The 15812-nt window shown below is 34.1% G+C and overlaps 1 protein-coding gene across 1 annotated transcript; it reads right to left on the bottom strand.

Annotated features, from left to right (window-relative positions):
- Window positions 1-2376: 2376 nt before the first annotated feature.
- LOC126811353 (nucleoporin Nup43) lies at window positions 2377-12321 on the bottom strand. Its single transcript, XM_050536900.2, has 8 exons — window positions 12165-12321; window positions 9407-9544; window positions 8753-8824; window positions 7841-8006; window positions 7033-7168; window positions 5914-6065; window positions 5414-5539; window positions 2377-4724 (listed from the first exon to the last, which is right to left on the bottom strand). The coding sequence occupies exons 1-8, from the start codon at window positions 12282-12284 to the stop codon at window positions 4498-4500; spliced, it is 1137 nt and encodes a 378-aa protein (XP_050392857.1). The 5' UTR covers window positions 12285-12321; the 3' UTR covers window positions 2377-4497.
- Between the last annotated feature and the right edge of the window lie 3491 nt (window positions 12322-15812).

Raw genomic sequence — 15812 nt, 5'->3', positions numbered from 1 at the left:
TTAACCCAAAGATCTTGAATCCTTTCGATATTTGCGCATATCGGATTATATCACTGTTACACCGTAATGAAGGTTGAGTTCGAATTTCGGGAAAATAGGACCAAAATTGCCGGACAAAATGGCCACCGCTTGTACACGATTAATGTAAAAATATGGTATATCAAGGTTGTGGACCCTGTCGAGGTCACAATTTTAATCCTATTTTGATGAAACTTGAAATTCATGTTTATAACCCAAAGATCTTGAATCCTTTCGATATTTGCGCATATCGGATTATATCACTGTTACACCGTAATGAAGGTTGAGTTCGAATTTCGGGAAAATAGAACCAAAATTGCCGGACAAAATGGCCACCGCTTGTACACGATTAATGTAAAAATATGGTATATCAAGGTTGTGGACCCTGTCGAGGTCACAATTTTAATCCTATTTTGATGAAACTTGAAATTCATGTTTATAACCCAAAGATCTTGAATCCTTTCGATATTTGCGCATATCGGATCGTAACTTCCTGAATTATGGCCCCTGATGATACGAAAAAACGCCTTTTTATACGCCCATATTTTCAGGTGGACATATATTTGTCGTCGCCCCTGTCCGTCCACAATTGTTTGTGGACACTCTACAGGTCACAATTCTTATCCGATTTCAACGAAACTTGAAATATAGGTTTATCTACCTAAGATCTCGGTTCCTTTCGATATTGGTATGTATCGGACTGTAACTTCATGGATTATGACCCCTGATTGTATGAAAAATCGCGTTTTTAGCTTGTGGGCCCTATAGAGGTCACAATTTTCTTCTGATTTTGATGAAACTTGAAATGTAAGTTTAAAACCCAAAGATCCGAGCACATCGGACCGTAACTTCCCGAATTTTGGCCCCTGATTGTACGGAAAATCGTCTTTTTAGCTTGTGGACCCCATAGATGTTATAATTTTTATCCGATTTCAAGAACCGTTTGAATATATCACCGTTACACCCTAAAGATGGTTGAATTCGAATTTCATAAAAATCGGACCGAAACTGACAGACAAAATGGCCACCCCTCGTACTCAAATAGCGTAAAAATATGGTATACGGAAGTTGTGGTCCCTCTAGAGGTCACAATTTTCTTCTGATTTTGATGAAACTTGAAATATAAGTTTATAACTTAAAGATCTTGGTCCCTTTCTATATTCGCTCATATCGGATCATAACTTCCTAAATTATGACCCCAGATTGTACGAAAAATCGCGTTTTTAGCTTGAGGTCACAATTATTGTTCGATTTAAAAAACGTTTTAATATATCACCTTTACACCCTAAGGGTGGTTGAGTTCGAATTTCGCCCCTCGTACTCAAATAGCGTAAAAATATGGTATATCAAGGTTGTGGACCCGCTATATAGAGGTGACAATTTTCTTCTGATTTTGATGAAACTTGAAGTGTAAGTTTATAACCCAAAGATCTTGGTTTCTTTCGATATTCGCGCATATCGGATCGTAACTTCCTGAATTATGTCCAATTTACAAGTGTTTAATTTCTCTTGTGTCCAGTTTAAAGCTGACTGATTAATTTTGATAATGAGTGTTCAATTTACAAGTATTTATAGGGTTATTTTAGGTCTAAGAAAAGTGTTCTGTTTAATATAGAAATCTTTACCTACATGTGTGACGAAAACTAGGGTAATGAAGTAGCTTGCATTATCCTACTACTAACTTAGTCTAGACTTAGACTAACTCACCCCCAGTTATGTCAGTATCCATTTCTGGAAAGTAGGGTACTGTAGTCCAGTCCTCTCGTGCACGGATTAGTACAATTAACTAGAATAATGTTGACGTTAAAGGTGCCTATATGAAACACTTACCCAAAAATGGTAATTGTCCCGCCCTAATAGCTGCTGCATTATACTTCTATATATTATAGAGCGGGTTTGATTTATTTCAGACAATCATTCGGAGATCAAGGGGAACATACCTATAGCCTCCTCGGCTTAGAGGCTAGGGTGAACACATCATCCTAGCACGAACGTTATGTAGAGCTATCAAGAAGTATGTAGCTCTTGCCACGTTTAAGCCGTTAGGTCTGAGTTAGAAAGGATATTAAACTCAGACCGTGGATAATTTAATAACTCAAAAAGTAACTATCATAGATATTGTAGTTTCATGTATGTAACCTTTGTAGTTTGCTGTATTCGTTAGATAAACTTAGTAACAACATAAACGGTGTTCCAGAGTCAATTAATTGATGATTGAAAAAATTGATCCAACAACGTGAAGTACAAGCAGGTCCTAGACGATCATCTCTTCCCATAGTGTCACAGCTAATTCCTTTTTGGTACAGCGACACAGGATAGTGTCACAACCACTGTTCAAAAATTAATCATTATACATCATTAATCAATTGGGTTGTTTATTTTTTTAACAGTGATTGAGAAATTAAACACTTGTAAATTGGACACTCATTATCAAAATTGAATGGTCAGCTTTAAACTGGACAAAAGTACAAATTAAACGATTTATGGTGATTTTAAACAGTTTTTACAAATTTTTAAACAAAGATTGGATATTAAACGAATGTGAAAGAAATTAGTGCTAGATACACAAGATTAAATGATACGTGGGTTACAGTGTATAGAGGCTCCAGTTTTTAATGGATTTGTTTTCCGATTTGGTCGACATCCAAGTTTTCATTTCAGATAAGCTGCTGTATATGGGTATATAGATAAAGCTGCTACGTGGCGTATTTCCATGCTTTGCATGGCTATCTTTATTTCAATAATTAGCTTGTGTGTTGGAGTCTTCAGAAGTGTGAGGAAACTAGAGAAAACACACAAGGTTAGGCATTCCTAGACATGTGCAAACCTATGATCAAATCCATGACTTGCATAGATAACAGGCCTTATAATCTACAGCACATACATTATAGAGAGAGGGAGAGAAATGGGGTTTAATGCCGACTCCACAGTGGGAGGAAACCGGAGGACCTGGAGAAAACCCAGGCGACCCTAATCCTTGTCACGTACAACCGGGAAATTGAAACCACACTAGTTGACTAAATGACAGACCTTATGATACAGCATGCAAGCGCTAACCATTCGGCCATTCCCCCCCTCCCCCACATACATTAGACAACTCTGCCCCAGCCAGCTCTACTCAGGCTACCATCTAAATTTCCATAATCAATGAGATTTCCTTTGTTAAAAAATGTAATTTTATACAACATATTAAATGTTACGTTATTTTTACAAAGTTTTGATCCACTTTCTTCAACCACGACAGCACGATATAGAAATAAACTAATTGTCGTTTTATATTATCAATTACATATGATTTATAACAAAGACCATCTGTTTAAGCATTCCTGTTTGATCACCAATCCACAAAATTTATAAGTAGTTACTATTTCTTCAGATTAAGTTGTCTTTTAAAAACCATGGTCAACTTTTATGAAAACCCTGAAATCCAATCTAAACAAATAATTCAAACATTACATATATGTGTGAATTATCTAATCCACCAGAAACACACATGAATAATAATCATGATTTTAAATTCTTCTTACTACATTATTGATAATGTTTGAAGTTACTATCCCGGGGGAACAGCACAGAAAGAAAGCGTTGATTTTGTTGAATAGATAGATGTATATAAGCTATAGATATCAAAATATGTAATATATTTTCTTATATTCTTTGAATGGCATTTAGTAATTGGAACATAATCAAAAACACACTTTTATGGATAACAATTACTATGGTTTATTTCACTGCGACATTTCAACAAGGTTTCACAAGTCGTTATCAAGCTTATACACAAATAGATAAAAAATGAGAAAGATATGAATATATATATATACAAACATCAGTGCGAACTATCCAATGGAATGCAAGGTGAGTGAGCATGATTGGCTATAACAAGCTATTGATGTAACAAAGGTGCATAATCGTATATATTAGAATTGACTTATTGTACAATTGAAAGATGAAACAGAAGATTAACCAAGATTAACAAATATTGAAACCATGCACAGTGTACCATAACGACTTGTGAAACCTTGTTGAAACGTCGCAGTGAAATAAACCATAGTAATTGTTATCCATAAAAGTGTGTTTTTGAATATATTTTCTTGTTGGTACCCTGACTATAAGGTCATAGTAAGGCCAATTCTATTGAATTCTTACATAAACAAAACCTGATTAATCACATCAGTCGCAGACCAAATTATATAGGAGTCGAAAATGATGAGATTAATTCCATATCATATTCCAATGACCCCATCTAGTACATGTATATTCAAAAGTTTAGATTCACTAACATTTGACACCAGGTTTTGTTCTGACATTGTAGACCATGATAAAGTTGACATAGGATTTATTGCTTATTTTATTGAACATTAGGTAATGGTAGGTATAAACAGTTTCACTATTAGTCCCACATAATAATGTATAGTTCTGATGTTGCAGGCCTCAGCAAAGCTGAGCTGGGCTTTTACTAATATACATGTAATGTTCATTTTATCGTAGATTAGGTAATGGTACAGTATAAATCGTTTCACTATCAGTCCCACATAATAGTGTATAGTTTTGTATGTCTAGGGAATTCACTGGGAGAGATTTATTAGGTAATAATGAGTTGATCTCTAACTTATGACGAGATGATTCTATAGAAATCCACGGACTCGATTCACTAGATATTTTATCTGTTTGATGATGAGTTGATGAAAACTGAGAACCTCCTAATCCTGAAATATAACGTATAATTAATAAATAATTGGAGAATATAATGATAGTAGATTTCAATGAGTATATCTAAAAGCCTAAATGTGTATTATGGCCAATAATCATTTTCCTAATTTTAAATGTAACAAATTAAAGAGGTGAAAAATATTCTTTAGATAATGCCTTAGATTAAAAACAAGGAAAATACCACCAAGCTTAGATACCATTAGGAGCACAATATTCACATCAGGAGTTTCATTAACAATAATGATAGTGATAGTCTTTTTGGGACTAACATGGTTCAAGCACAATATTCACATCAGGAGTTTCATTAACAATAATGATAGTGATAGTCTTTTTGGGACTAACATGGTTCAATTTTATTTCAATAATTCGCTTGCTCATAGGGGTCTTTAAGAGTGGATGGAAACCGGAGGAAACCTACAAGGTTGGACAGACGACCCTACTCCTGGTCACCTACAAGCGGTGAATCAAAACCACACCACTGGACTCAATAATAGACCTTCTGATTCAACATGCATGCATTAAACCACCCAAGCACCCTGAAAGCAATAGAAGAAAGTGGCTTGAAATGGCCATTGTTGCTTGATGTTAATACAAATTTTGGACCAGTATGATTTTTTGGGTAAGGAAAGTCAACATTTATTGAAAGTCAATATTTGCCTTTTGGTCTTGGATGTAGTTCACTTACCATGACCTGTTAATAAAGAACCTTGAGTAATACCCATAGCAGAACCATCCCAGTGCCATAATGATCCGTCTTCAGAACAGGTAAATAAATGATCCGGATTAGATGGGTGAAACTTTACCTCCCACACTGTCAGGATTAAAAAAGACCCATATAACTCAATATAATTCAGAAAAAAATAATAATATATGACCAAGTATTCATTGCTAAAACATTTCTTTATTATCTGAATTTCAAAGGGGTTCCTCCTTAGGACTAGCCAGATCATTTCAGAAAATTTGAAATTTCTTTGTCTGAAAAAACTCTGACGAGCAGAGCATTTACAAGGGATTTGTGACAAGGGCAGTATATATATATGTGGGTGCATAAAAATCACTATGGCTTCAGTGTAATGCATCATTAACTAACTGCTGCTTCAGCCAACAACATAATTTTGTCAGTTTATTAGGACTACTGACATACATGTAGAATATAGGCATATTAGATTGAAACAGTAAACTTACTGGCAGCACTATGAGCTTCTAATAAAGTCATCGGAAATCTGTCTTTACGAACATCCCATATAGTTAACATACCATCCTGTCCCCCTGTAGCTACTATATGTGGTTGACCAGGATGTTTATCAACACAGTGTAATGGTGTGTTATCTTCATTACTGTAACATAAACACAAGTTGTTGTTATTTAAATGATGAAGAATATTCTATATCTACCTACACACACTTACAATCTCTAGCTTCCATTCTTAATCTTATTAGATACCTAAAGATTCATCTATTAGTGCTGGGTATTGCCACTGCAGTCACAATATGATAAGTATTGCAATTCAGGTGCTACAATAGAATTCAGTCAATATTTACCAAGAAAACAACAGGATAAATGAATAATTAATATTTTTAGTCCTGCCGATGTCGTAGAAATAAAACTGTTCTATATCACAATATTGATGTGGATCAAAATAAGAACCAAAACAATTTAAGAGTGTTTGTCTAACTATGGATAATGTGTGACATGGATAATTAAAACATCGATTCAGTGTCTCACGATTTAATACGCGAATCGTGAGAACGTGTATCGCACTACATCGATTCAACGATATATCGTGCCATTGAAAAGAATATGGCTAAGGTAGCCATCTGAAAAGACTCTCAAATAATAATTGATTTATATAGCACTGGAATTTCAACCAAATGGCTGCTCAATGGCAAAAATTACAAATGTCTGAGTCATTAACAGAGTGATTGTCAGAATAGTTCTGTTTTTAATTTTCTTTAAAAATGATTATACATTGCCAGTTTTTCACACTTTGTGGTAAAGAGTTACAAATAATGGGAGCAACGGCGAAGGTAGGATCAGCATTATTTGATTTTGTTGAAGGTACCATTAGTAGATTCTTATCACTTAATCTTAAATTACGAGAAGGACAATAAGCCTAATTGGTTAGACGTTCTAGTAGCCTTTAGCAAAGTCACAGTAGAAATACATGTAGTTATAAGTTAAAATAATTAACACAAACCATGTACACTGCCAATATGTCTACAGGTATATGCCTTTAAGCAGGATTTAATAGTTTTCAATACAAATACACCAGAAGGAAATGTAATGGCTAAATGTATAACTTACACTGACAATATTTTGGTAGGTTCCTCTGTATCTACACGTATGTCAAATATCTTCAGTTGACCAAAAGAATTAACAGTAAGTATTTCTGACTGGGTTAGGAATGTAACACTGTTTACCGTACAACTGTCTGCTTTTTCTAGAACAAACAATACAATTTACTAGATAACCCATTTCTTATAAATTTAGTTTTCAAAGTGAGCAGAGGCCAAAAGATTTTTATTTAAAAAATCCAATATAAATTAAATGTCATCCAACAAAACACAGACTCATTGCATGGTAATATCATTACAATTGAAAATCAATAGGTTTCATGAATATAGATGATGTGTATAAATATCAAGCTAGCCTCTAGTCATGGACATTTCAATGTGAAAAGAAAATGATATGAAATGAAATGGGATTGAACGTCCTAATGTTCTGCTCCGAATTGGACTAATGAAGATGGGCGTACGCCATACAGTGTGCTATGAGGGAAACATTGTCTGGACAGCAGCACTATGGCCTACTCTTCTATCGAATTCCAACTGTCATGGGATCTTTTACATGCACACAAATGTGTACATGAGACCTTCTTTGTTTTTGTCCCATCCGAACGACTAGACAGCTGTCCTTTCAGGCTTTCCATCCTGCATCACTGACAAGGGGAAACCATGCCACCGTTACCCCCACATTTCAATGTAAGCATAAATGAATATTTTTGGATGACGACTGAACTGATATAATTTATTTAAATCTTAAAATTCCTTGGAGAGTGAGTATAATTTTTTTAGCACAATAACAAAGACATAAATACCATTTAGTATCTTACCTATTATTCTAACAGGTTTTGTTTGTGTTATGTTTAATATAGCTAATCTACCATCTTCACCACCTGTAACTATCATATCATCACCTCTACTACTAACACATGTACAAGGTGTTGACTGACCATTAAACTCATGTAATCTATCCCAACTATTAATCATATCTATACCCTAAAATACAAAACATTTAATATATCTTTATTATTACAGCAACACACATAAAGATTGGGAATAAGTTTTATACTTATAAAAAAATATCATATTTCTTTTGGCTTAATAATACACTCTAAATCTGACTCGGTTCGATTATTTAACATTTTATTAAGAAAGTAAAATACCAATGCTAGATAAGCTCCCTGCTTTGATTCAATTGGATTAAAACTAGGCAAATCAGATTATCATAGCTCTGTAAATACTGAACAGAATTGAACCATTTTTGGAGATTAAACTTTCACAATATTGTATTTTGCAATGGATTTCTATGGTGCTAGATGACGCATCAAGCATTTAATTGTTATAAATGAAAATAAACAAAGAAGGTGGTGAATGGTGACCCTTCTAGATTAAAGTCTGAAGCCATGTGGATTAAAATGCTTTCCCAGTGGCATCATTGGGAACTAGTAGCATACTGTTTTGATTTATACTGATTAAAGGGGGAGAGAGAGAAATGGGGTTCAACGTCCACTCGACACAAACTAGGTCACTTTGGGACTAACATATGGTTTACTGATTAAAGGAATTTACCTATTAAATGTTATAAATGAAGTAAGGTATAACATACTACTTTTTACGCCAACTAGGCTAATGAAAACAATGTACAGGGAACTGAACCAATTTGCGTACAGAATCAAATATATTAAAAGGTTTAAGTAACATGTTATAATATTATGCAGACTGGATGTAAAAGGCAATCTCACCTGACTATTTTGTCTATATAAATATACGGAGCCTGTTGACGATGTAGATACCAAATTTTCCATAGACACATACTAAAATATAAATATTATACATGTATGCCCATCAGCAAAATCGTCTAATCTAATTAAAATATAAAATCACTGGCACCAAATCAAAAAAGCAAATGGAATGAGTGAAGTTTTGTCCGGGCAGCAGCGCTACAGTCTACTCTTATTTCGAATTCCAACTGTCAAGGGTTCTTTTATGTGCACACCAATGTCTACATGGGACCTCGGTTTTTTGTTCAGCCAGAATGACTATATGTTTCCCTTGTAGGGCCTTCTGTCCTGCACCACTGGCAATGGGGAACAACACCGAAAACTCCTGATGAACTTTCTCAGCCAACAAGATGTTCACAAGATAAAGTGAACAGACTGACAGACAATAGACGCAAGTGACATCAATGTATATCTACATTCTACAATCAACGTAGGCGAAAAATAATTAATTACACAGTCAGCTAAACAATTAACAATTGCTAATATATAACAATATAAACATTACTGGATAGTATTCACACATTATTCGTAAATCTTTACACATTCGTTTTTTATTTCTCCTCAATGCAAATTTTTCATTTTGCGGTATGTATTGTAAGTAAAATAAACTCATACACATAAATCTGTCACGTCACCATCTTGATCTATCTCACAAACTTTCTGTGGTTCTAATTCACCATATTGATTATCTGCCAGAGCTATTTCTTCTTTTACAGGTGACTGATCTAATCTCCAAAAACAAACTTTATTTTTCTGTAAATCAAAAAATCTTTAATGAACAACAATAAACAATCATTAAAATCATCTGACAGAAAAAAAAGTTTTAAATTATTAACTTTGTCTCAACTATATTAATATAAATTTATTAAGAGATATTCATTCAGCCATGGCATAGAATTATGGTATTTTAGTGCATTATTATTCCTGAACATACATTGTACCATTCGTCTTGGATCAGTCGGTAAGCAGTGACTGACGAGAATGACCAAAGTCAAATTTCCGATTTCATGTCATTTGGGACTCGCGTCATTTGGGACTCAAAAAAATATGACCACGACATTTGGGACTCGGGTATACGACGTTTGGGACTTTGGTATACGTCGCTTGGGACTCGGGTATACGACGTTTGCAACTCGGGATAATTTATTAGAAAAAGGCCAATTCAAAACACAAAAGAAAATATTTATTAACATGAAACACGTGGTTAGTAAAAGGCTGAACCAAACGATAAAACATTAGTTGCACTTACGGTTCTTTGATAATCATCGTTTCTCATAAAAGTTATATATTTATTTAAAACGAATAATATGCTGATGAATTTATTTGAAAATGACCTACACAAAAAACAAAATAAATATTTACACGATATGCAATCTTTTTTACAAGCCCCTAGAAATTGTTAACGATAATCCGTGAGCTGCACGTTGACATGCTTGTCGTAGATGGCAATACCAATCGATAAATTAGTGCGTACACGGCAAAGTTTTTTTGTGGAAAATATAAGAAATGGAAACGATCAAAGCGCAATAATTAAAGTTGATTAAATGATAATTCCAATGTTATTGCAGTATGTTCAAAGAAACCTAACGGTTCTTTGGTGGATGAGGAAAAACGTGAGTTGTCAATCATCGAGAATGGCAGCCGTGTGTTGATTGTTGTTTATACCGTTTCACGAAAATACATTAGTAGTGGTCGGTCAATCAAGCTCGTTTACTATTTGATAAAAGAAAAACAACGAAGTATTACTAAATATACACAAATTTTCTACAATATATTATAGTCAAGTTTTATACTCGCAGATAAAACAAAACAAAGGAGAAGTTTTATACTCGCAGATAAAACAAAACAAAGGAGAACTAGCAATGTTAATCGCGGTCTCAACAATCGCCGATCAACTAAATAAAACGAAAGACAACTAAGACAGCTGTTACTGGATGTCAGCTGTTTCGTAACCTGGTTGTTTCGTACTTAGTTCATTCGTACCTCACATGAGCCGTTTCGTACTTCACTTCGTACCTCAAATTGATTCATACCTTTTCCTATGTTGTTGAAATCAGTTAAAAGAAATTGAAATAAAGGTGAAACGATTTGATCAAATCCAACGGCTACTCTAAATTTATATTACACAGCCTGCCCAATAGTAGTAATTCACACACAATTAAAGGATACATTTATACTAAAATTGCTTCAGCATTTCACTAAATTTACATCGGTTACGATCGAAAGCCATTTTCATGCAGTTGGGTTTCAATAACAGAATTACTCTGTGATATGACCGTATATACAGTCCATGATATAAAAGAATGGGTTCAATAATCAACCCCGGATTAAATACTTTTTCATTCGTTTTTTAAACTGCTTTAACAATCACCAATCAACTGTCGTCAATAATCACAACTCACTGAGCAGAATGGGTTCGATAATCAACATCAGATTTAAAGGAAGGCAGGTATAGTCGTTTATTTCAATTTTTTTCAACAACATATAGATTTATTTTAATTTCGTTCAATTCATTTCAACAACAATTTGAGGTACAAATCACGTGTTTATTCTAATTCTCGTTCGGCAGCCATTTTTATAAATTTAGCGCAGCCTTTGGATTTAGGAGAAGGAACTAATAAATTTGAGGTACAAATCTCGTGCATATTCTAATTCTGGTTCGGCATATTCAATTTCTTTCAACTGATTTCAACAACATAGGAATAGGTAAGAATCAATTTGAGGTACGAAGTGAGGTACGAATGAACTAAGTACGAAACAGCCAGGTTACGAAACAGCCTGCACCCGCTGTTACTATATATCTCATAAATAAATAGTCCCAACTGTCGTTTATATTGAGTCCCAAATGTCGTTTGTGTTGAGTCCCAATTGACGCCAATCAAGTCCCAAACGTCGTCAACTGAGTCCCAAATGTTGTTTATGTTGAGTCCCAAATGACGTGAGTCCCAAATGACGTGATACCAAATTTCCAACAACAGAATATTACATTCAGAGTTCCGAAAGGAGAAGTGCTTATTGCCTGAATAAAAAAATACTTTTAAAATGTCATTATTGATGATTTGTTATTTAGATTTTGTATTAATCTTTTATGGGTGTGTACATAATTAGGGATACCATACAGTTTGTATGAATGTATTACTTCTGTGTTTATGTAGAATTTATGTGATGTATAAGATTATGTCTATAAAGTATAATGTATTTCCAATCTATTTATTGCATATTCATAGATTGTCAGGTTAAGCCCACAATACATAACGACGATTAACGACATAAAATCCAAAATGAAGAATTTTATTTTCGACCCAACTCATACAATTTCAATCAATACTCATGAAACCATGGCACCTCTGGTGTATAATTATTGTGAACCTACATCATCATCCCAACTGCCTGTAACGAAATATTCTGCTGCCTTTAAAGATTGTTTCTGTACTGGCCTCCATCTAATTTTACTTATTTTCTGTGATACAAATTTGGGACTTAACTCTGCCATTCTTGTTTACTTTTTTCTCACATGGCGCCATTTAAGAACATCCGGTTACTTGTAATGGAGTTATTCCCCTTTACCTTGTCGTGGAACACTAATAATTTACTGAACATATTTAGGCCCTATTGGGCTTCTATAATTTCCCATTCATTTGTCTTTAAAAAAAATTAAAAAAAAATCTAAATAAAATCAAACATATTCCAGTGATCTTTAGTGATAAGCTAGACCTCAGTCTAGTCCCTACTTTAGATAAATAGCAGAATTTTCAAAAACATATTTAATAATTCAAATGTCCGTTCTATCAAAAGACCTTTATTGCATTTGATGAAATATATATTATAAAGAAAAACGTTTAATTAAAGGCCTTGATCGGGTAGGCATAATCTCTACTTCATATGGGAGCGTCGTTTAGTTTTTAATAACATTTTATCATTTTATAAATAAATCGAAAGAATTGGCTTTTATTATCCTATACTTACACGGAACCTATTAAAAACTGATATAAATACCAATCAACGGATAAATCAGATTTAAAAACTGTTTGCGTATTATACAACGTATGGTGTAATAACAGGGTAGGCACATTTGAAAATAAGAGGTATTAGATTCACAATAGTTAGAAACCAAAACTGGTCATGAAAGTTTAAAGTAACAATTTCAAGTATGATAAATATAATGTCAGTCGAAGTCCTTTACTGTATAATTACACGGAAGGTAATAAGTTTGATGTAAGCTTGGTGATGACAACTGGCGCCAGCTAATGTTTCATAAGAATGATTGCACCAAGGCATTTCAATTCGACATGTAAAACTTTTCATTTACAACTAAACAAAGCAAACTCTGATAGAAAGGATGAAAATTACTCATCAAATCGTAAAAATGGAAGTGTAGATTACATTCAGAGCGACGGCTATGTGTATATAGCAAAACATTACAAAATAAAATTCAAAATTGCCACAAAATTTGATCAGCTAGATCTTATAACCTATAGCACGGCTCTGCTACGATTTTTCTATCGTTAAATCTCACACACAATGTAATACCAGCTTCAGACATCTGTGTAGCCGTAGCTAAATCTTTTACAAATCGTATTTTTATATCTACCCTCATTAAATTTTATTATAAACTTTAAGAATGAGTTCGCGAGAGAACCATGCAAAATTTTTAAAAAAAACCGACACAAGCTGTTTTGGGCGATTTTGACCATTGGGTACCCCGTATACCCCACATGAAATATGAGGGTCATCAACCTTGTAGTTACGGAGAACCAGCTATAGCCATTTTAGAGTTAAAAAAAAACCCGTCATTTTTAAGAAAATAATGCCTAAATTCAAATATTTCCCATAAATTGCCTATTGATTATTTATTTTTTTAAATTATTTTTTATGAATGATCTGTCTACTACTTCAATATATATGACTATTAAATTTTTCGGAAACCATTTGCGGCTATGAGGAATTTATTTTGAGACGTAGTTTTTTCTATATGCTATATTTATCTCACCCACTGCGGGGCTGATGGCAATTCAATTAATAATGGAAGTTGAGGACTACTAATACTAATATTTGGTTTTGACAAAATGACTGGCACGGATTTCTTTCATATTAAATTTGATGGTCGAACTTGTAGAAAATGACTTCATTTCTGACATCATTTTTCCAATAAAATCATTCATTGCCTGGATTATTAGGCCTGATAATGCTCCATGGAACCGCCTTCCAGCAGCCCTGTGTAGGGCCGGTACAGATGATCCAAGAGTTCCACAAGGATCAGTCCTTGGACCTGTCGTTTCTGTAATGTATACTAAGAATTTAGGACGAACTAATCGATAATCATGGTTTCTAGGACGACATTCTTATACAGGTGATATACAGCTGATTGCAAATTACTCCCTTTCAAAAACTGTTCCATCCCCTAATTATTCTAACATCAAATTGTGTACACATGACATTAAAGATAGGATGACAAGAAATGTCTTGAAATTAAATGTAATTGAATTAAGTAAATCTGAATGTATTTTATTTGGTCCAAATACACATCTGAAAACTACAAGTTCAAATGATGTGGTTGTACGAGATGCAATACTTAGGTGTCCCCTTAGGGTCCAATTTAAGCATGAACAGTCACATTAGAAATTTGTCGAAAGTGTTATCTTCAGTCCAGGAACATTGGCCATACATATATAAGACACTTAATTGAACAGGAAGCAGCTGCTACACTTGTATGTTCTCTGGTATTCTCAGGGATTGACTACTGTAACAGCTTGTTAGTAGAAACATCTAGTGCCATTATTAAAAAAAATGTACAAAATACCGCAGCTCGAATTGTTACCAGATCATCAAAATTACCGCATATTACTCCTATTCTTAAAACACTCCATTGGCTGCCAATAAATGAAAGAATTATCTTCAAAAGTCTGTCTTTGACGCATCAGTGTGTGAATGGCTAACCTCAAATATACTTATGTACTCTTATGCAAGTACAAGTTCCCTAACCTCCGGCCGAACACACCTCCATCAGCTGTGTTGCTCAAGGTGGAAATTAAAATCATTTGGATACGGATCGTTCTCAGTGAATGCACTTAATCTGTGGAACCATCTTCCAGAGATCATTAAATCATCTCAAATTCTTTCTTGTTTTAAATCAAGAATTAAAACCCATCTTGTTATCAGGATTAATTAGATTAATTTAACTGTATGCGCAGCGAACATACCTCTGTGCATGGAGTACGTCCGCTATATAAATGTACATATTATTATTATTCGTCAAACCGAAGTTTGTACTCCAGCATCCAAGATGGCGGTTGAAACAAGCTGTTCATTTTCGCACAAATAAAATGCGGTTAACTAGCCAGTTTATCCGAAAGAAAACTACAATAGCATATTCCTGAAACAATGGCCCGAAAAATACCTCTGTGGCCATTGCTGGATTGACTTCTGATACTTGAGTTTTTGAGGGAGTGTGTCTATTTTTCCAGTTCAATCAAATATCTCTCCTAAGTACAGCAACTTGACAGTCCTTCGTTTAATCTGCAATCTTCCCTAAAACTTTAATCAGAGATTTAAGGTATCAAAAAAGGATGAAAGTATTGTTCGTCTCGAAACAGTATTGTTTACATTGTATCTGTGCTGATAGACGCGTTTGTCACGCAATTAGTTTTTATGAAATATTCTGCTATGCACTGGTTAATTGGGCGTAATAAATTTCGTGAATCATGACGTAACGTTATGTAAACATATTCGGAGCTCGGTTTAAACCCGAATGATATTGTTACGCAGTTAGGTATTGGTTGTTAATCGGACTATTGACCAGTCATAATTTCGAACATAAATTTGCTTTCATTACGGCAGTGTTGAGTGTGATTAGGTCTAATCAAACGAAACACTGCGAGGAGTATGCTACAATAGTGACCTTACACGCATATACTATTTGTTTTTGTCTTTTTGAAATACCACTTGATTCGTTCGTCAAGTATAGACAGGTGTATATGACTACTATAGTATAAAATACACTATTTAGTTTTTTACGATTTGC

The sequence above is a fragment of the Patella vulgata genome, chromosome 2 (genome assembly GCF_932274485.2).
Source record: "Patella vulgata chromosome 2, xgPatVulg1.2, whole genome shotgun sequence".
Taxonomy (NCBI): Eukaryota; Metazoa; Mollusca; class Gastropoda; family Patellidae; genus Patella; species Patella vulgata.
The sequence above is the reverse complement of the archived record's forward strand: the minus strand, read 5'-3'. Positions and strand labels throughout refer to the sequence as shown.